The sequence below is a fragment of the Microcaecilia unicolor genome, chromosome 9, assembly GCF_901765095.1.
Source record: "Microcaecilia unicolor chromosome 9, aMicUni1.1, whole genome shotgun sequence".
Taxonomy (NCBI): Eukaryota; Metazoa; Chordata; class Amphibia; order Gymnophiona; family Siphonopidae; genus Microcaecilia; species Microcaecilia unicolor.
The window spans coordinates 178,919,044-178,941,501 of NC_044039.1; the positions used below are offsets into that span (position 1 = coordinate 178,919,044).

At 40.3% G+C, this 22,458-nt stretch overlaps 1 protein-coding gene across 1 annotated transcript in view; it reads right to left on the reverse strand.

The window, feature by feature from the left end:
- Nucleotides 1-22,458, reverse strand: part of KCNH5 (potassium voltage-gated channel subfamily H member 5) — a 308,557-nt gene that overhangs the window by 67,000 nt on the left and 219,099 nt on the right. Inside the window, exon 9 of the mRNA XM_030215187.1 lies at nt 1,709-1,961. Coding sequence (XP_030071047.1) covers nt 1,709-1,961 — 253 coding nt within the window. The remainder of the gene's footprint in view (nt 1-1,708; nt 1,962-22,458) is intronic.

The following is a 22,458-nucleotide window of genomic DNA, read 5'->3' on the forward strand; positions in this document are numbered from 1 at the left end:
GGGCACTCACAGGGGGAGGCGTATGCAACATTGGCGTATAGACATGGGCATATGCAACATTTACGCATGTAACTTACAGAAGTTATGTACTAAGGTGCTTAATTTAGACACACACATTTATATCTGCTATTGGCATAGTGTAAGTGGGTACCCCTAAATGTAGGCGCATAGATGCTGAGTTATACTAGTAATGTGCTCTTATAGAAAAGTACTAGTAAAGTGCTCTGATAGAAAGTAGTAACATGCTCTTACAGAAAAGTACTAGTAAAGTGCTGTGATAGAAAAGTAGTAACGTGCGCTTATACAAAAGTACTATAAGTGTTCTTATAGAAAAGCACTATAAGTGCTCTGATAGAAAAGTGCTAGTAATGTGCTTATAGAAAAGTAGTAGTAACATGCTCTTATAGAAAAGTAGTAGTAACGTGCTCTTATAGAAAAGTACTATAAGTGCTATGATAGAAAAGTGCTAGTAATGTGCTTATAGAAAAGTAGTATTAACATGCTCTTATAGAAAAGTAGTAGTAACGTGCTCTTATAGAAAAGTACTGTAAGTGCTCTTATAGAAAAGTACTATAAGTGCTATGATAGAAAAGTGCTAGTAACATGCTTATAGAAAACTAGTAGTAACTTGCTTATAGAAAAGTACTATAAGTGCTCTTATAGAAAAGTACTAGTAACATGCTCTTATAGAAAAGTAGTAGTAACGTGCTCGTATAGAAAAGTACTATGTGCTCTTATAGAAAAGTAGTATAAGTGCTCTTATAGAAAAGTAGTAGTAGTGTGATTTTATAGAAAAGTACTAGTAAAGTGATCTTATAGAAAAGGCTCATGTGTAATTTGGGCACCTATATTGTAGCACCCAGTTATAGAATTGCTCCTTAAATGTTTTAAGGAGAACTAATGAACTAAGATGCGAGCTAATACTAAACACTACTACTACTTATCATTTCTAAAGCGCTACTAGACGTACACAGCATGGGTAACATCACTGGTACACGAAACATACCACATAATGAAAATTCTTTTCCACCAAGGACATCATAAATTATTCTGAATGGATCTTGTTTTGGCTCCCACCAAACAGATCTGCTTATGAATTCTGGGTCATCCTTAAAGGTTGACTAGCCAGTGTTCTTCACTCTAGAAGTTACACTGCTGCCAGTACATTTTATACTTCAACACAGTGCTCTCCAAGACACTCAACAGTGTAGGCTGTCGGAAATTACTTGCATAATGTCACATTTTTCCACCTTATGTTTATTGAAATTTATTTATTATCTATATAGCACTCAAGTAGCCAGGTAAAACGGTAACATAGTAAAAAATGAACTATGTTTTATTAATGGAATGTCGACAGCTGTGCAGCACCAGCAAAAGGAGAGTTTCAAGGCTATCTGGCTCAATATCCAAAGCTATTTAACACTTAACATTTATGACCCCTTGTCCACTATACTTGGGTGAGAGCTTGAATGCTCCAGTTGTCCAACTTCCTTGCCTTGCTCATGCTTTCCCTTTCATATTGCCACATTTTAAGATATATTTCCTTCTACTTCTTAACAAATCAAATTAGCTCTTTTGGAACCTATCATATTACCACTGAGTTGACCGTGAACTTAAGCACCCAACATTTTGATTTTCACACGAACATTATTCGAAATTGGCCCACCACTATTGCACTTCACACTCAGTTCGGTAGGAATTGCAGTACCTAAAATAGCCACCACCTCATCATCCTGTATGACTTCTAGGGATCCCGATACTACAAAGCACAGGGCATCCACACTTTCACCAGCGTGGTAAATGAGGTCGCCTGGAGCACAGTGAATAGTTTGAAATTCCACAGCTAACGCACGCAAGCAGCCATCACTGGCCAGTCGGAAGGCAGGATGCTCATTAAAAACCTTTCGGTTGAGATGCACGCAGATATCTGCTCTCATATCCTTGGGGCAAATAGCAAGAACCTGAAGGAAAGAATAAATGAACATTACAAATTAAATTGAAACAAAAAAAACACACACACACACACACAGCATTTGTGTTCATTCAAAAAGTGTTTCATAAAACTTACAGCTGTCAGATATTCAAAGCACGTTAACTTCCTTAGATTATAGAATTTCAAAAATTTAAAGCATTTACACTTGGAAATAGCAGCATTTACACAGGTTGATTGCACACGTATAAAAAGTGATTTTAGAAAGCCACTTTACATGTATAGATGTCCCGGGATGCAGAGATTTCAAGGGGCAAAGTCTGAGCAGGCTGAAAAATTGTAAGTGTAGTTTCCATTATACAATGGGAATATACAATGGGGATGGGCTGTCAATTCCAATGATAGGAAATGTCAACAACATCTCTCATGTCATTGAATGACATTAAGAAACAAAAACAAGCAGGAAACAAAATCTCACACTTTCCCCAAATTCTATAAAAGCCGCTAAAAATAATGTGTGCAAATTTGGGTGCGTACCCAACTTAATCGTGCAATTAAATTGAATAACAAGCCAAATTGAACTGATATTTTAACAAGTTTTATTGGTATTAATTGGATTTAATTAAAATTTACACACGTAAATTTAGGCGCAGGATCCATAAATTTTATGCATGGGTCCAAAAAGATGGCATGGCCCATGGGAGGGTTATGGGTGTTCTTTTAATTTGTGTGTCTTGTTATAAAATAAAATTAGGCACGGGGATTTACACCAAGGTTTCATGAGTGTAAATTATCACACCTAAATATAGTCTTGGTTCCCCGCGCTAAGTGCTATTCTATGAACCAGTGGCGTAGCTATGTGGGGCCACGGGGGCCTGGGCCCCCATAGATTTGGCCCTGGACCCCCCTGCCGACAGCCCTCTCGACTCCCCCCTCCCGCCACCAAACCTCACCCGCTGCCACCGCCGTCGCCTACCTTTGCTGGCGGGGGACCCCAACCCCCACCAGCCGAGATCCTCTTCTTCCGGCACAAGGATTTGTTCTGTGTCTGTGAGTCAGACTCACAGAAACAGAACAAAGCCTTGCACCGGAAGAAGAGGACCTCAGCTGGTGGGGGTTGGGGTCCCCCGCCAGCAAAGGTAGGCGACGGCGGTGGCAGCGGGTGAGGTTTGGTGGCGGGAGGGGGGAGTCGAGAGGGCTGTCGGCAGGGGGGGATCAAAGTTGTTGTTGGTGGTGGCGGCGGGGGGTTCAGCGGTGCCGGGGGGGGGGGAGGCTAAAATGTGCCCTCTCACCTCGGGCTCTGGACCCCCCCTCCCGCCGAAGTCTGGCTATGCCCCTGCTATAAACGGCATCTAACTTTAAGCGCCATTTCTAGAATAGCCTAAGCAGTATTTTATTTTGTGACGATTTGTTTAGATATCATTTATAGAATTTAGGGACCCTTTTACAAAGCTACATGAGGGCTAATGTGTGGGTAACGTGCACCAAATCAGCACTACCAACAGGGGAGAGGTGCGCCCAGCGGTAATTCTGAGTTTGGCATGTGCCAAATCCCGTGGTACAAAATATTTTTCTATTTTCTACCAGTGGGGGGGGGGGGGGGGGGGGGGCGTTTCTGGCAGTAATTGGCAGCATGGCCATGCAGGCGCGCGCTGCCGGTAGTGCATGAGCCCTTACTGCTAAGTCAATGGCTGGCAGTAAGGGCTCGGGGTCATAAATAGGCGCACACTAGTTTTAATTTTTGGCCATGCCCATTTCCCAGTCCACTAAAAAATATGGACTTTCTCCCAGCCGCGGAAAAACGTGGCCCAGCGTGCACCTAAAAGATGCGCCTACACTATTGCAGGCCACTTTCTAAAGCAGCTTTGTAAAAGGATCCCCTAGTCCTTTCTTCATTCACCGATAATAGTGCACTATTTGCAAAGAGTATGAGCTCTTTTGCAATCAGTGTGCCCTCTTCACAAATCATGTACATATACATCACACATGCACGCACTGTTGGGAAGCAGTGTGCACACTTTGCAAATAGTGCACCCTCTTTGCAGATAGTGTGCACTGTTAATGACATTGCTCCCAAATAGAGAAGGTAAAATGTTGGGGGAACTGGGAACATTCCGAACAGGATATTCCATTTCCACATACAGGGGGAAATTCTATATATGACACCTTAAAAATCGGCACTGTAAAACCACACGGTGTGATTGTATAAACTACGCCTAAGGTTAGGCGTAGTTCATAGAATACACTCTGTCACGCAACGTTCTTGTGACTAAAATTTAAGCACACCCATTTAGACCATCTAAAACCAGGCCTAAATACCTGTGCCTAAGTTAGGTGCAGATCGGATGTATTCTATAATAGTGCACGTAATTTTTTTGAAATGCCCACAACCTACCCGTTCCATGCCTGTGACCATGCCCCCTTATGACTGTGTGCATTAGAATTTACACACACAGCGTTATAGAATTGCATAGAAAGTTGTGCGTGTAAATTCTAATTAGGCATAAATTATCGGCGCCGACTGTCTTGTTAATTAAGTTGTTCACACAATTTGGTCGCATGGCCAAATCAGTGCGCACAACTTAAGGCACCATATATAGAATTTGGGGGACAGCCCATATGCAAAATGGTACTTCACAAATATATTTAGCATTGACACCTGTGCTTAATTTAACTTAGGGGTCCTTTTACTAAGGTGTGCTGAAAAATGGCCTGTGCTGGTGTAGATGTGTGTATTGGATGCAAGCAGGTCCATTTTTCAGCGCAATTTTTTTTTTGCCACAAATGGACATGCGGCCAAATAAAAATCAGCGCGCGTCCATTTTGGGGCTGAGACCTTACTGCTCCCACTGACTTAGCAGTAAGGTCTCACACATTAACCGGGCGGTAATCATCAGCACACAGAGATTATTTAGAAATTAGAATTACCACCAGGGACACACAGTAGCCGGGTGGTAGTTCTAAGTTGACGCGCATTGTATGCACGTAGGCGCCTGCACGTCTTAGTAAAAGGGCTCCTTAATAACCGTGCTTTTGCTGAAAATTTGTCCCTTTACAGTACAGTAAGTGGTATGCATATGGATAATAAGCACTGTTTACTAAAATCAATGGAAAACAAAAATACTTCAAAATAAGACAGGTGGTACATTTGACATACCATACAATAGTCCGCTTTTGGAGCAGTTTTGTAACTGTTTGAACATGTAAAAGGTATGTACGTACTGCACCCTGTGCAAGTTTCCATGAAGGTTGAGAGCAGAAGTATACACACAGGTCTGCTTTGCAAATTACCTCAGGAAATTTATGTGCTTAAAGTTTACATCTGTTTTTTACCACACCCCAATTATCTGAGTTAATTCACATGCATAGTTTCAGAAGTTTACATGTAAATGATCACCCTTTCCTCACCTCACCCCCAGAACTGACTCTGCTCCATGTGGCTACTGATACGCTTGTTCTGGGTATACACACATAACTTCATGTGAACAATTTTATACAAGCTTGTTTCTTCACTTAAAACACTACTTTACTTCTGAAAATGCATTTGAAAATTATTTATATATAAAACCTGGATGTTCAAGATGGTGGGTCAGTCTTGTTCTAAACTTCAGCATCTTTGTAATTTTGCTAGCCCACTGGTACAGGGAAACAAAGTGAAGATGAGGTGTTTTTTTTTTCATTTGAACCCCAGTTCTTACCTGCCCTCAGTCCAATGGATATATTTGTTATTCAGAATGTTAGCTCTAATATTTTCTCACTGGTGAGTGAGGATGAAAACCTGCTTTGAGCTGGACTACGTTCTTGAATCCGGAGCTACAGCCTGTCCCGCTGAGACCTTATCCTCCACAGCAATGCTGATGAAAGTTAATCAACCCTCTTTAGGAGACACAAGAATTTTGCCACAGTTTTATACCACAATGGCTTTGAAGGGGCTTAAAAATAATGCAGATTTCTTGCACCTGTAGTCCCAGGGTGCAGGGCTTGAAGTTTGTTATGAAGGTGGCAGTAATCCACTTCGGTTAGTGAGCCTGAAAGCTTAGGTCTGGCCCTTACCCAGGAAGCTTTGATTACCAGTGGGACAGGGGAAGAACTGTTAACCTGCATAGTGGACACAGCATGGTGGTAGATTTATAAGAGGTAACACTATGATTTGCCAAGTGATTGTGTCCCTTGAAAAAGTGTATAGGTGGCTTCAAGAGATTTAATCTGTAAATAAGGACTTTCAAGGAAAATGTTTCATCTGTGACAATACTTTGGTTGTACAAGCTGGTAAACTATAAACTTTGGAACAGGAAATAATAGATATTTCTATTGTTAACCAGATAAAGGAAAATCTGTTAAGGAAAATTATTTTTTATTTATTGCAGCCTCCCCAAAACGCTCCCCCCCAAAACTTGTTTTGTTGAAATGGGATCCCCCGAGATTTGTAGGAGCACGCACAGAGCAGTCACCTTAGCGATGGATTGCTCTGCACATGCCCTGGCAGCCTTTCCTACCAAGCTCTATGGCGAAAGTCCATGCAGCTCATTTACATACGATTTCTTTAGTGAATTGCCTGTTATTTCCATCTCGATAATTTTTACCGGGGTGGAAATAGTGGGCGGTAGATTCTGGGGACTTTTGTGCATCAGCCCCTCCATTCCCCACTTCTTTCCTGGAGGATTCAAGCTGCAAATATCTTTGCACATGGAACCAACCCCTCTCCTTGGATCACACTTTCAGAATATTAGCGCACGGTTAAGGCAGGTCCAAACAGCACAGTCTTCTGTAGTTGACAGACGGCTATTTTGTCAATGCCCAATGTGTTCAGATGTTGTTCCAGGTTTTTTTTTTAATATTGTTCCAAGGGTACCATTACTACCACAACTGCAGATTTTCACTACAGTTTTTCAAGTTCATCTTAAAGTCCTGTTATTTTATGATCTTCTCCAACTGTTGGTCTCCTGATAGTGCCACATCTATCGTGTGTATTGTGGTTCCAGCAATTTGTGGTTACGGGCGAATGATCCTTTTGGCAGATATTCTAGTGTATCATTGCTACTACTTCGTTGTGTCTCTCCTTGTAGCAAGTCTGTGGATCTTTTTACAGCTGCAAGACTACCACTAGGGGTCAGTGCTGTCATTTTGAACCTGGAACCAGATGGATTGTAGCAGCTGGAGGTCTGTGGAGATGGGGAAAGGGGTTGGGGGGTCCTTTTACTAAGGTGTGCTGAAAAGTGGCCTGCACTCGTGTAGACGCGTGTATTGGATGTGCGCAGGTTCATTTTTCAGTGCACCTGCAAAAAAGGCCTTTTTTTTTGGCTGAAAATGGGCATGTGGCAAAATGAAAATTGGTGTGCATCCATTTTGGGCCTGAGACCTTACCATCATCCACAGACTTAGTGGGAAGGTCTCACGCGTTAACTGGACGGTAATCATCAGAGTGCGTACAGTGCCGATTACTGCCCGGTTAGTGCCGTGTGCTGGAAATTTTCTGGCACACGTAGTGGGTGTGCGTAAAAAAAAAAAAATTACCGCCCGGCCCACTCAGTAGTCGGGCGGTAGTTAGTTCCGAATTGGCGCGCTTAGGCGGCTGCACGGCTTAGTAAAAGGGACCCTGAGTTAGGGACAGGTAAGGCAGGGGTGGATCAGAATTGGGAGCCAGGTGTTTAGAAGGAGAACCAAGCAGAGGGAGATTGGAATAGGGATTGGGCAAAAATTGGGAAAATGAGAGTGTTTGGAAAATGGATTGGACAGAGGAGGTTTGGAATCATGGGGTGTCTGGAAGAGGGATGGGGCAGAGGGGGGAATCAGAATCAGGGGGAGGAGTGTTTGGAAGAAGGATCAGGCAGGAGGACCTGCCACATTAGCTATGTGGGTGTCAATATTTAGTGCCACCACCAATATAGCTAGACGGCCAAAGATAGGACAACCTGTTTTCCTGGCTTAACTGGCCACTTAGCTATATGGGGATCAGCACTGAATATATCCTATGTCCACATGAATGCTGGCTCCTCCCCTACTGCTCCTTGGACTGCCCCAGCACTATCCAGGCAGTGCCGTGGCAGTCAGAGTCAATATTCAGTGGTTAAGTCATGCTGATGGTGGCCAGCCCATTCATGTACTTAAAGGAGCCTTTCCTGTCCACTTCAACTATGCTGAATATCAACCCCATTGTTGCTTTCTTTAATATTTTTTAACTTCTGGTTTTCCTTTAGTTTTCTTTTCATTTTAATGCATTTCTTTTTTGCCTTTTTTAACATTTCAATGTATTTATTATTGCAAAGTATACTTCTTATGAATTTTTCAACAGTTCCAATATATTCACAATTTTAAAAATCTTATTTTTGTCTAGAATGATCTTTGAAAAAATAATCTTTCATCAAAGAAAAACAAAAGTTGAATTAAAATAATTTCTGATATTGCCATTTCAAACTTGACACATAATTTCAAACAGTTGGATGGAAGTTAACAGCTATGCCAATGTCGTTTTACTTTTAATAGTCTTTTGCCACCAGGAAAACTGCAAGTTATTAAGTTTTCATTAGCTGTCACCCTCAATTTCTTTAAAACTAAGAAACACAGAATGGCATGTCTTAATAATTTAACCCAGTGTTATAAATATTTTACCATTGTTTAACACAATATCTACCCACCTATTCAACAAAGCATACCAATCAGATCAGCACACCCTCACTTTACCTACTATCAGCACTGTTTTTGATATACCTGCGTGTAAGAATCCCAACTATGATATTTCCTATGACATCTCCACCTTATCCATTATCAATATTGTTTTCTACTTTACCTTCGGTTTAAATTTCGATTATGATATCATCTATGTAACACTATCAGTTTTCCCAATCTACTATCTACCAATAACAATACACTGTAAGCCACAATGAGCCTGCAAAAAGGTGGGAAAATGTGGGATACAAGTGCAATAAATAATAATAATAATATATAAACAAACACACACATACACACAGTCCCCCGGATCTATATAGCATGCCTAGCGTTCCCTGCCAAAATCCAAGTGTATTCTATAACAATGCGTGTAACTTAATTGGCTTAACTAATCAGTGTTGTTAACAGCAGTTAACAAGCAATAATGAGCACTAAGTGGCAATAATTAAAATTTATACACACAACCTAAGTGTACTCTGTTATGCACTGTTAAGTGTACTCTGTTATGTACTGTGCCTAAAGTTTAATGTGTGCATGCATAAAGGGTTGTGGTTATGTTTTATGGGTGTTCCAAAATTTACATGCAGTTATAGAATATGGCCCTCTGCTCCTAAATCTATGCACTGTGATTTATGCCACATTTTCACTGGTATAAATGGAGGCGCGTAGTCTTAGGCGCTAGGATATCAACTAAGTGTATTCTATATACTGTGCCTAAATCTAGGTGCCACTTATAGAATATGCTTAGGCGGAAATGTTTTCCACGCCAATTTTTTAGGTGCCATATATAGAATCTGGCCCAGGATAGATACACATTTTAGAAGGAACACAGAAATCAGAATTGGCATATCTAGGTCAGTTTAGTATAGTAGTATCTTAGAACAGGATCTGCCGATATAGATTCTCTTCTAAAATACAAGCAGGAATACACATGTAGGTGCCAGGCACGGATACACGTTTTAGAGGAGCAGCTATTTTAGAAAAAGAAAGTGGACAAAATCCACATAGGAAGCATAAGTACTAGTGCAGGCCAGAAGAATCATGGTTAGTCTTGTGACAATCAGGCTGGAGGCCTAAGCTAAAAGTTAGCATGACTTTACTCTTTTTAAAATCTTTTTTTCTCTCTCTCCATATTTTCTGTTTCAGCAGGAGATTTCCCAGACTAGTGCAAGAAAACATATTTTTCGTGCATATTTCTCTCATCATTAGTGGATAGCACATGTAGACACTGTTAGACAAAACATATCTATCTTTCCTCCCCTGGGAAAACCATACCCATTTTCTCTCCCATGGGAAAATATATCCAACTTCTACACCTGTAATAAACAAAAATTTTCATCAGTTTTTGTGCTTCCTGATTGGCTACAACAGCCCACAGCCCTTGAATGCAGAGAGCATACTGCTCATTCTATGTTCTTACTATTTGGCACATTCTCTTGTCTGTATACAGACAAACCTGCATGCAGAACCATACCAGATTATGTGCAGATGGGGTTCTGGGGATTTCAGGGCCTCTGTTTATAGACCTCTGCCACTACAGCAATTCCCCTGGAGCTGAGCAGAATAGGAGTTTGTGCTGTCCTTGTGCATCTCGGAGTATCAGATTGCTAACAGCTGCACCTGATTGTCCACCTTGTCTGACCTGATACTTGCAAATAATAAAAAGCTAAGAATATAATTATAACAGTTCTGGGTGTCTGAATGAGTTTGTTTACACCTAGCAGTGGAGATACATTTGTGTTTGTGTTTATTGAGTCTTTATATACAGTTTTTACTAAACAAGAAGCAGTTTACAGCCCATAAAATATAGGAAATAAAAATATTCACACGATAGTACAGTATCAAGTCTTAAAGAATGGGGAGCTGCCAGCCACAGCCTGCATCAAGTACATATATTTTGCTTTGCACATCTGCACATGTATTCTCAGCATGAAAATTACACAAGGGGTAGCCATTAAGGTGTGGTAAAAAGTGAGTATTAATGCTAACTTAAGATTTTAACATGGATTTAAAAAAAGTATTTATAGTAACATTTATAATGCACATCAAAGAAGAAATAAATGCTTACCTTTGAACAGAAAAGCTACATATAGGTTATTTAAACTGCAGGTATAACCTGCTTGTTGACTAATGGCCCTGTTTACTAAGCCATGCTAGAGGCGCGTTAGTGCTTTTAGTGCGTGCTAACCATTAGCGCAGGGTGCCCACAATATTCCTATGGGCGCTTACACAGTTAGCACGCACTAATTTTGTGCACAAGCTAAAAATGCTAGCGCACCTTAGTAAACAGGGCCCTATGTTCAATTTACTTATCCGTTAACCCCATTAATATTGCGTTTACTACAAATTGTATATTCTTTTTACGACTTTGTAATTCTTTATATTGTTACTATGTAAGCCGCATTGAGCCTGCCATGTGTGGGAAAGCGCGGGGTACAAATGTAATTATTAATAATAATAATAATAATAATAATAATACATTAATAAGAAAAAAAGGAAAAGTAATAAGAAAAAAGGAAATAAATATATTTTTTGGAGAACATTACAAATCACCATGTGAATTTTAAGACAAAAATGCTTTTAGGTGATTTTAGACTTCATTTTATTTTTCATTTTGAAAATGATCGAGATTCTAATGTACACTATTTTAAATCTACTAATCTTCTCTGGATTCCTACTTGGGCCACTCAAAGCTAGCCATGCTTTGGATGTTTTGATTAAAACAATTTCTGGAAACATTAAGGGCTCCTTTTACTAAGTTGCACTAAAAGGTGGCCTTAACGTACCTTTATGTGGGTATTTCCCCATGCACTAATGGCCATTTCTAAAACAGCTGGAAAATGGTCGATTTTTCATTTTCCAGATTAATGACCATGCGCTGATGTTCCCATTAAAGCACGGTCATTAATAAAAAGTAGCACACAAGCACTTACTGATACCTATTTTGTAGCCAGTAAGGGCTCACATGCTAATCCTGCACTGCAGACATGCTAACTGATTAGCACAGAAACCCCCACTCTGCATAGTTTGCATGCATACATTGCAAAATTAGGGGTTGCCGTGTGGCATCCCGGAAGTACCACTGGCCCATTGCATCCACAGGCAGTAGTTCCACCTTGAACATGCGCCCTTTCCAGTGCTATTATTATTTATTATTTGTTGCATTTGTATCCCACATTTTCCCACCTATTTGCAGACTCAATGTGGCTTACAATAATACATCCTAACATCGTCAATCAAGAGTAGATAAAACAAGTGTAACACAATGGATATAATCAGTTCAATAAATAAAAAAACAGACTGATTAAACAATTCGATAAATCAAAAAAACAGACAGATTCCGTAATTTCTACCACAGTATTAACCTGGCGGTAATCGGGCAGTGCCGCTCAGAGCCTGGTTACCCCAGGGTTACTGCGGGAGCCCTTACTGCCACCTCAATGGGTGGCAGTAAGTGCTCCCCCCCCCCCCCCCCCGCATGGCCACACAGTAACAATAATATTACCTCATGGTCATGTGTTTTTAGGGGCTTTTACCCACTGTGGTAAAAAGGACCCTGGTGCATGGCAAAAATGCCCCCCCCCCCCCCCCGCTATCACAGGGCCCTTTTTACAGCAGCTTGGTAAAAAGTCCCCTTAGAGCTGGATGCTTCAGGATATCCCACGGTAAGCCATTTTAAGCTGCGGAAAGCACACACTAATGCTTACCACAGCTTAGTAAAAGGACCCCTAAATCTTTAGCTGATGATCTAACAGTTTATCCTTTGATTTGGTCTGATCATTACAAATTAGAGCTCATTTTTAATTTGCAGGATGATTCAAAGAAATCTGTACAAGCTTTAAATGGAAAATGGATTAGACCAAATTTCAACAAAGAGCTTTTTAAAACTCAGGCTAAATAGACTTTTAAAGATATGTTAATTGGAATTTTTATCAAACTAAATTGTTAGATCGTCTAGCTCCTTTTAAATGGATTAAACTAAGGCCAATTCCATCTCCATGGTTTATCTCAGTACCGGGGGGGGGGGGGGGGGGGGTGGAGGGAGAAAAGAGAATGTAAGAGATTAGACAAGGATCTAGAATCAATCGAATTTGGAATGATTAAGAACCCTTCATAAAGACCCTCTATCACATCTGTATCAAAACTAATCAACATTGAACTCCTAATTTGACTACTTTAATCATACTGTTATTATTTAACACCATACTCTACCTTATATTTTGCATATCTGAGATGTATTATTTCTTTGTTTCTAATTTTCTTGATATCTAATGTACCTTAATTGTATTAATTGTATCAATACTTTGCTCTTCTCACACCGTTAATGACAATTGTCAATGCGGCATAATGTAAGCCACACTGAGCCTGCAAAGAGGTGGAAAATGTGGGATACAAATGCGGCAAATAAATAAATAAATGTGATAAATTAAATTGGAGAAATAGCATTAAAAGATATAAAAATTCCATTAGGTTGGCAAATAATTATTCTAAAAAAAATCATCAAGGGAAAAACAAATCTCAAGAATTTTTTTAAAAGCTTGCATTCTCTTTTCATGAGTCCATCTTGAGAGGGTAATTGTGAAGGCTCTTCAGCTTCTGAACTGGCACAGTATTTTAATAGGAAAATAAAATATATAAGATCACAATTACAGAAACCATCTGATAATGACTTTTCTATTTCTATATCTGAAGCAGAACTCCAACCGATACCTACTAACCAAAGGCCCTGTTTACTAAGCTGTGTTATAGGTGCGTTAATGTCTTTAACACGTTAACCATGTACGTGCCTACAATATCCCTATAGGCGAATACATGGTTAGTACGTGCGCTAATTATAGGTACATTAAAATGCTAATGGGCCCAAATTTGAGATAAAGTTTCCTCGGTGGAAACTGAAGTTCTTTTAAAACCTTCTTTAAAATTTGGAAAAGATTACTGCAATATAGACCCCTGTCCTACTAATTGGTTTAAACACTTATCTTCAGAGGGACTATATTGGTTATCTTTTTTCACTAAGATCTTTGAGCAGGGTTGCTTTCCTCTTAAAATGAGTACAATTTCTTTATCTCCAGTTGTGAAAGACATGTCAAAATCTGTTAATTTCTAGACTAATTACTGCTCAATATTAAGAATACCATTTCTAGCAATGGTTGCAGAGGAAATTGGGGTTGGCTACCTTCAGTCCTATTAAGATAAACATGATTACTCAGATGTTAGGCAAGCTGGATTTTCAGCAAGTTACATTACAGAAATTTGTTTCTGACTCTGTTCTCAGAACTAAAATTAATAGACAAGGGTAAAATGCTATCCTAATGCAACTAGATCGTTCATCAACATTTGATCTAATACAGTGGTTCCCAAACTTTCTTGGGTCAAGGTGCCCCTAGGCCACACCTTTCCTCTCAGGTCCCCCCCCCCCCCCATGACATCAACTCTTACCTTCGCTGGCGGAGATGCCCTTGCCCTGTCCACTAAAGAGATCTGCTGCTTGAGGCCCGAGCTCCTTGCTGCCTGCATGCCTCAGCCACTGACGCAAGCACTCCTGTGCATGCCCTCCTTCTCTCCCCCCCTTCCATCCAGCATCTGCCTTCTCTTCCCCTTCCATCCAGCATCTGTCCTCTCTCTCTTCCCCCTTCCATCCAGCATCTGTCCTCCTTCTCTCTCCCTTTCCATTCAGGGTCTGTTCTTTTTCTCTTCCCCTTCCATCTAGCCACTGCCTTCCTTCTCTCCCCTTCCATCCAGCTTCTGCCCTCTCTCTATCCCCTCTTCCATGAAGCCTAAGCCCTCTCTCTGTTTTCCCCCTCCTCAAATCCAGTGTCTGCCCCCTCTCTGTCTTCTCACCCCCCCCCCCCCCCCCACAACCCTGCCACTTCTTTAGACCAGAAGCAGTGGCAAATCAAGCAACAGCCACTGTGAGGCAGGACTCTTCATTCGCATGGCTGCCAGCTGTGCCCCAGAAAAGGAAGCGACATCCAAGGGCAGGACCGACAGCCGCACAAATTGGAGAGTTTGGCCCCAAAATGGCTGTAGTTTGTTTTGCCACTCACACTGCTCATTTAGAGAAGCAGCAGCAGTGGTTTGAGTAGTGGCAGGAGGAAAGTGGGGAAAATATGTCACAGCACACCTGTGAATTTTGCTGCGGTGCCCTGGGTTGCCGCAACACACTGTTTGGAAACCACTGATCTAGCAGATCATGAACTTTTACTGAAAAAGTTGGATTCCATTAGCATAACTGAGTTTGTTCGGACCTGTTTTAAAATATTTTTTTAAATATCATAACTATAGGGTCACAAGGAATGGAGAAATTTCATAAACTTGGCTGCCTGGTTGTGGAGTTATTATTATTATTAGCATTTGTATAGCGCTACCAGACGCATGCAGCGCTGAACACCTGATACAAAGAGACAGTCCCTGCTCAAAAGAGCTTACAATCTAAATAATACAGACAGACAAGACTGTTACGGGTGAGGGAAGTAATGGGAGCTAAAAAGCAGCAGTGAAAAGGTGGGTTTTCAGCATAGATTTGAAAACAGGTAGAGATGGAGCTAGACGTATAGGTCCAGGAAGTCTATTCCAGGCATAAGGTGCTGCGAGAGAAAAGGAGCGAAGCTTGGAGTTAGCAGTGGAGGAGAAGGGGGGACGACAAGAGAGATTTGTCCAGTGAGCGGAGTTCACGGGGAGGAATGTAGGGAGAGATGAGAGTGGAGAGGTAATGGGGGGCTGCAGAGTGGATGCATTTAAAGGTCAGTACGAGAGGTTTAAATGAATGCGGAAGCGGACAGGGAGCCAGTGAAGTGACTTGAGGAGTGGGCTAGTGTAGGTATAATGATCCTGGCAGAAAATAAGTCGTGCCGCAGAATTTTGGACAGATTGGAGAGGAGAGAAATGGTTGAGCGGAAGACCAGTGAGTTCCGAAGTAATCTTCAATGTCTCCAGCTCTTTTAAACATTTTTAGTTCTCTGGGTTCTGAACTTATGGTACTTCTCTTGCACTCTTCTATCACATTTATGCAGATCATAGTTACATTATTTTTCCAATAACTTCTACAATCTCAAACACATTTCAGTTCATGAGCCTTCATGTTCAAAGAATATCAAACTGGATGCCAGGACATTTTTTTCAAATTAGATACAGATAGGAATTCTCTATTTTGGGTGGGAGGGACATCTCAACCATTTCCCTCCATTTGTTTAGATGGTAAATTTATCCCACTCTATTTGACTGCTCATAGTCTAGGAATATGGATTGGTTCAACCTCGACAGGAGAGTCTCAAATTAAACACTTGGCTTCATCTATTTTTCAGACACTTCATTTTTTCATGGCAATCATATTTTTTCCACTGATGATGTACAGAAAATAGTCCACACTATAATTTCATCCTGACCGGACTATAGCAACTCCCTTTATCTTGGTTTTTCTCAGATTTACAATTACCACAAAATATAGTAGATAGAGTTACTTACTGTAAGTCTAAATTGAATAGAGTTACTCCGTTATTATGTTTTGTGCACTGGTTGCCAATAATCACTTGTACTAAGCTTAAATCTTTTTGTATGGCATTTCAGTTGATATAAGGGCACTGCCATTTATATATATAGACTCTTTTACATTTGAGGCAGCGATCTTCAAGTTGTTGACTAATTTAAACATGATAGAATTGTCTCTTCCTTCCTTTGGAAGATTAGCATATTTATACAAAAATATTATTCAGTGTGATAACTCCAGGTCTCTGGAACTCTTTACCAGTGTCTATTGGACTAGAAGAAGATTTGAAGTTTTGAAAGATAGTGAATCTTGGCTATTCAAAAAGAACTTGGGTTGAACATATGATGTACCTCTCAAAAGACAGGTTTTGTGAAACCATAACATTTTGTGATGGCTAATTCTTCAATCCATCTGTTGTAAACTATTTTGAGCTCTTCGTGGTGATGGTATATAAAATCACATTGTTATGTTATGAAGTAGGGTAGAGGGAGAGAATGAGATATTGGATAGAAGGGGGAGAGAGATTCTGGATGAAAGGGGGGAGAGAGAGAGCAGATGCTTGATACAGAGAGAGAGATGCTGGAAGGAAAGGGGAGGAGATACAGGATGGAAGGAGAGAGAGCAGAAATACTGGATGGAAAAGTGAGGGAGATGCTGAATGGAAAAAAAAAAAGAGAGAGAGAGAGAGAGAGAGAGAGAGAGAGAGAGATGCTGGATGAAAGGGTGAGAAAGAGAGGTGATATGATGGATGGAAGGTGGAGAAAGATGATAAATGCTGCATGAAAGGGAAGAGAGAGAGAGAGATAAGATGCTAGATGGCAAATATGAGGAAAGGGTAGGGGGAAAATGGAAAGCTGTAGGTAGATGCAGTAAAAAGAGGGAAATTAAAGACTGAATAGTAAAAATGGATGCAATTTAGACACAGACAGGAAAATAAGTGGAAGAAAGCTGAAAGAAAAACATCAGTATTAGAGATGGATTGGATTGGAGTGGAATGGAGGAAGTAAAGAAGACAGGAGCAGAGAGAAAAATGACAAATTGACAGGAAACCCTCATGAGACAGTTAAGAAAGGTCAGAGAAAAAGCAGAAAACAGAGATTGGGACCAACCTGATTAGAAAAATTAAATGGCCTGACAACAAACGTAGAAAAAAGAAGTTCATTTTTAATTTTGCATTAAGCAGTGTGGTAGCCACGTTAGTCCACTCTAAAAGTTAATCAATAAAAATAAAACAAAAAAATGGAGAATAAGGTGATACCTTTTTATTGGACTAACAATAATACATTTTCAACTAGCTTTAAGAGGCCAAAACCTCCTTTCTTGGGTCAGAAGAGTATACCCCATAACAGCAGTATACTGTCCTGACCTGAGGAAGAACGTTTTGGCTTCTCAAATCTAGTCAAAAATATATTAAGGTAAGTCCAATAATGTGGTGATTGGAATATGGCAGTTATTGAAATTTATATTGCTGTCTTTATATTTTGAAGAGTGCAGGGGGATATGTATCATAGTTTCTCTTTCTTTAAGGTTGCTTTATATGCAGTGTCTGACTTTTGGAGGGGGGGCTGCTTTAATTTTTGTCAACATATTTCTATATTTATTTTGTGGTCACTTATTCTGTATTTCTATTTGTGTTCTCTGTGTGTGAAACCAGGTATTCTGTTAGCACTGGATGTCTGTATAAGATCAATCTGTACTAATCCAGCTTGTTTAGCTTTTCCAATAGGTATATTGATGTTCTAAGCAATGCAGCAGTTTTTCACGACCAACAATAAATTCATCATCAATAGGAAAAAAAATGCACTTCATCTGCATAAATTCTAAAATCTACACCCTACTCCCTCATCACTGTACAGAGTGGCTCTGTATATAAATTAAATAACATTGCCGACAAAGCTGAGCCTCGCAGCACCCCTGCACTCAACCCAAAGCTGTCAGAAACAGTACTACCCCGTTTTACAATCATCTGTCTGTCCATTAAATAAGACAGCATACGTACAGCGGAGACAGACAAGTTGCACAGCACAAAGGGCTCTCAAGAGTGGAACAAATGAATGTGCTTTATTCAGAGGCCCGGCACGGGCCATATTTTGGTGTCACTCTGCCTATGTCAGGGGTCAATCTACAACATAAAGATTAAAAACAATATGTGGCACAGTACAAACTGTACATAAACATTTCGCAAAAGGAATTTAAAACCATAAGGAATCAGGTACGAGCACGGAAAGTTGGGCACGATGTGGAAATGTGTGATACTAGCATAATGAGCATATATGTCAATCCAAAAATGACTCATGAAACATGCAGAGCTGAATACATGATATGTAGATGAAAAAGTGACTCACGTGTAAATGTTTGCTGCTTTTGCTGCCTTAAATAACATACAAACCAGCCATATACCTTCCCTCTCAACCCCATAGTCCACAGAAGCTGTAATAAAATATCATGCAAGCAGTCTCAAATGCAGATGATATATCAAGTGACACCAAACAAAACTGGATATTCCTATCTATCCCCCTCCTAATATATATCTACCACTAATAATAATAACATTCCTGTGTTATGCCCTTGCCAAAAGCCAAATTGATTGCCACAAACAAGAATATATGCCATAATTGCATCATGGTCTTTATTATAAGGGTGATCCAGATCACTGTCAGTCTGCCCCGGCACTGATTTTTGCAATTTTTGTCATTAATAAGCTGCTTTGCATGATTTTACATTGCAGCAGCTTATTAATGGCAAATTTAAATAAATTTTCACAAAAAGCAGACTTTGAGCCATGTTTTCTAAGCCACGCTGTACGCACGCAAACTTTTCAGCATGCGCTAATGCTAGAGACACCCATAGGAATATAATTGGTGTCTCTATCGTTAGCGCGCATTCATTTTTAGTGAGCGCCAAAAAGTTAGCGTGCCTACAGTGCGGCTTAGTAAACAGGGCCCTTTGTATGAAAATGTACTGCCACAAAGCATACTTTTGCAAAGAAATTTTGCAAAACTGTGCTTTGTGTGGAAAGCAGCATAAAACCCTGAAATTTGGCACTCTTCTACATTTTTAAGCGTGTTGAATATTTTCCATGTGAAGTTCACTGTTGTAAGGCTTCTTTTAAGTTTGTGTTATTTACCTCTTCCACACACCTGCCCAAAGTGGCATACCAATAAATTATCAGGCATTAAAGATAATAAAAAGAAAATATAAAAATATTCCCCACTACAAAAAATCTAATACATTCTTCCCCTTAACCACTCCCCAACCAATATACATGAGGATATTCAAAAATTATAAATAGCAAAAAATCTGCATATTACCCAGACTCATTCAATGTCCCACTTCTTTTTGCCAGTTTCCCAAAATTCTTGCTGCCACAACCATGCTCTTTCCAACTTAGAAAACAAATAAATTGATTCTTGCTTATATCATCACGTAACTTATTCCAGAGGCTTAGGTCTACTACCGTAAAAAAGTCTTTTCTTTGAATACTGTAAATGCCAATGAGACCCTGTATGTCAATCTAAATTTATTATTAAACTGAACTATGTAATTGCAATGTTCTTTAAAGCCCTTATTAGTACATTAACAAGAAAAATCTACAGATGTTAACTATGACTAAACTGATTACATTTGCTTTACTACCAACAACTTGGGTGTTACACTTTTCATACCTTCATATTTCTCAGACATAACCTCATACTGTTGCATACTATAATCATCTATACTTTAATCTCAGGGTTTCAATTTCCATAACTATATGATACAGTTGTTTATTACCATAGAAACCTGGATCAGTTTTAAACTATAGAAGCACATTTGAATACGCACGTGTACGTTTCTGATCCTTTGTTTCTAGCTTTGTAATAAAAAGAGTCTGCGAATAATACTGCACAATATGACGACTTAAAAGCATGGATATGTTGAGGTGAAAAATGACAATTTAGAGGACAATTTTCACAAGTTTTCATTTAAGTAAGTGTGCTTATCCTTGTAAAACAACATTTTCAAATTGCCCTTATATATATATATATATGCTCAATGACAACATATGTCCTTTTAACCACAGCGAAAGGGGGAGGGTCTCAAACAGGGACAATGCAAGGATTTCAGTGCAAGTGCACAATACGGGGGGACCAAAGTAACCATATTCCATGCCTGTTATAAGTTTTGAAGGGGGAGCTCCATGGGGAGATTCCCTCTGAAAGTAAGTCTGCAGTTTCTGAAAACTTTAAAATTTGTTCCCCTTAATCTTTGGAAGAAAGAGTACTGAACTGGAAACTATTTTGCTAGTGAATCCTTTCTAGAAAAAAGATATTTGGAAAGTAAGCACTAAGGGGCCCTTTTACCAAGCTGCGGGAAACAGGGCCCTGCGCTAGCGGCAGGGGCTGTTTTTCCCAAGCGTCAGGGCCCTTTTTACCACAGTGGGTAAAAAGACCCCAGGCACACATAGCCATGTGGTAAGAGAACTCTTCCCACATGGCCATGCGTCAGGGAGTCCCTTAATGCCACACACTGAGGTGGCGATAAGGGCTCCCGCGCTAACTGGGCAGCAAGCAGCGATGCCGGGTTACTGCCGCGCAAGTCATTTCCAGGGGTTTTCGTTTTCCCCTGGAAACGGCATGCACTCAGTGCAGGACTACCACCGGTGACTGCATTGGGCCTTTTACTAAGGTGCACAGAAAAATGGCTTGCAGTAGTGTAAGCGCAGGTTTTGGGCAGGTGCCGATCCATTTTTCAATACGCCTGTAAAAAAGGCCTTTTTAAAATTTTTGCCGAAAATTGCCGCATGTCCATTTTGGGTCTGCCACCTTACTGCCAGCCATTGACCAAGTGGTAAAGTCTCACACGTTAACCGGGTGGTAATGACCTATGTGCGTCAAATGCCATTTTGCACATGTCCAATACAAGCATCTGAAAATAAAAATTAGTTTTTCAGACACACACCAAAAATGAAATCACCGCAAGAGCCACGCGGTAGCAGGGCGGTAACTCCATTTTGCCGTACATTGGGCACGCGTAGATGCTTACACGGCTTAGTAAAAGGACCCCTTAGAGAATACTATGGGGCTCATTTTTGAAAGAGAAAAACTCTATCCAAAATGTGTCAAAAGCACCATTTGGATGGAGTTTTTCTCAAAATGTCCAAATTGGTATTTTGAAAACTATTTTGCAGACATTTATCTATGCGTTTCATCTGCAATGCATCCAAATCACAAGGGTTATGTCAGTGGCATTGCGGCGGCAAAATTAGAGTGAGTTTAGGACGTGCCTAACACTTAGGCGTTTTATAGCCATAATGGAACAAAACAAAAGTGTCTAGGGTGAGCCCTCCAAAATTCACCAGAAACCCACTGTCCCCACATAGAAGGCTCAGCAGATAGCATAAGGGAGCAACTGTGAGATGTGTGCCTGGAAACATTTATATAAAGTCCACAGCAGTGTCCCCTAGGGTACCCCATTATTCTCTTGGGATGTAGGAGGGACCAGTCTGCTAAAAATGCTGGCCCCTCATATATCCCATTGGCTTGATTTTCTATGTTTTTCACTTGTACATTTTTTTTTCAAAAATGGACTGACAATATGAATGCATAGAGCACAAAACCTTGCTACCAATTACTACTACTACTACTACTACTATTTAGCATTTCTATAGCGCTACAAGGCATACGCAGCGCTGCACAAACATAGAAGAAATGGTATTTAAAAGAAAAAAAAAAGAGAGACAGATGTTTTACGGTTCCGAAAATGGCCATATTTCCTATTTGGATTTTGGATGTCTAGCGTGAAACATCCAAAGTCCAACTTAGACGTCATGTCGAAAATGCCCCTCTATAAGTTATGCACATATCACTGACACTTAGGTGCACACAGTTACGCCTGCTCTATGGCTGGCATACGTGATGTGTCTATGTGCCTATGCATGTATACAGTGCAATCCGCTTAAGTGCAAGGGTCTGGGACCAAAGAAATACATGCAGTTAACTGGAGTGTGCACTTAACCGCTGTGACCCAAAGAAGCTTGACATCTGATAAACATACATACAGTACTGTTTATTATACGTACAGTATATAGTCTCCATTAACTGATGTTATACAGTCTCCGTTAACTGACATTGGGCTTACTTGAAGTAATCAGTCATAGTCCTCTGTACACTCTTGTGTCTGTGAGTTCCATAGACTACGTCTGCCAGACGGTAAAAACTGTCATAGCACTGACATCCAGTGGTCTCCAGATAGGTCCGCACGATGTTGAGACTCTCCAGTGCTCTTGCAAAAGTGACAGGAGGCGGTTGTTGAATTTCGTCAGCATGTGCCTTGCTTCTCAATTCATCATCATTAGCCGTTGCCTGCATGTAGGCGCATATCTCAACATCAGTGCTGT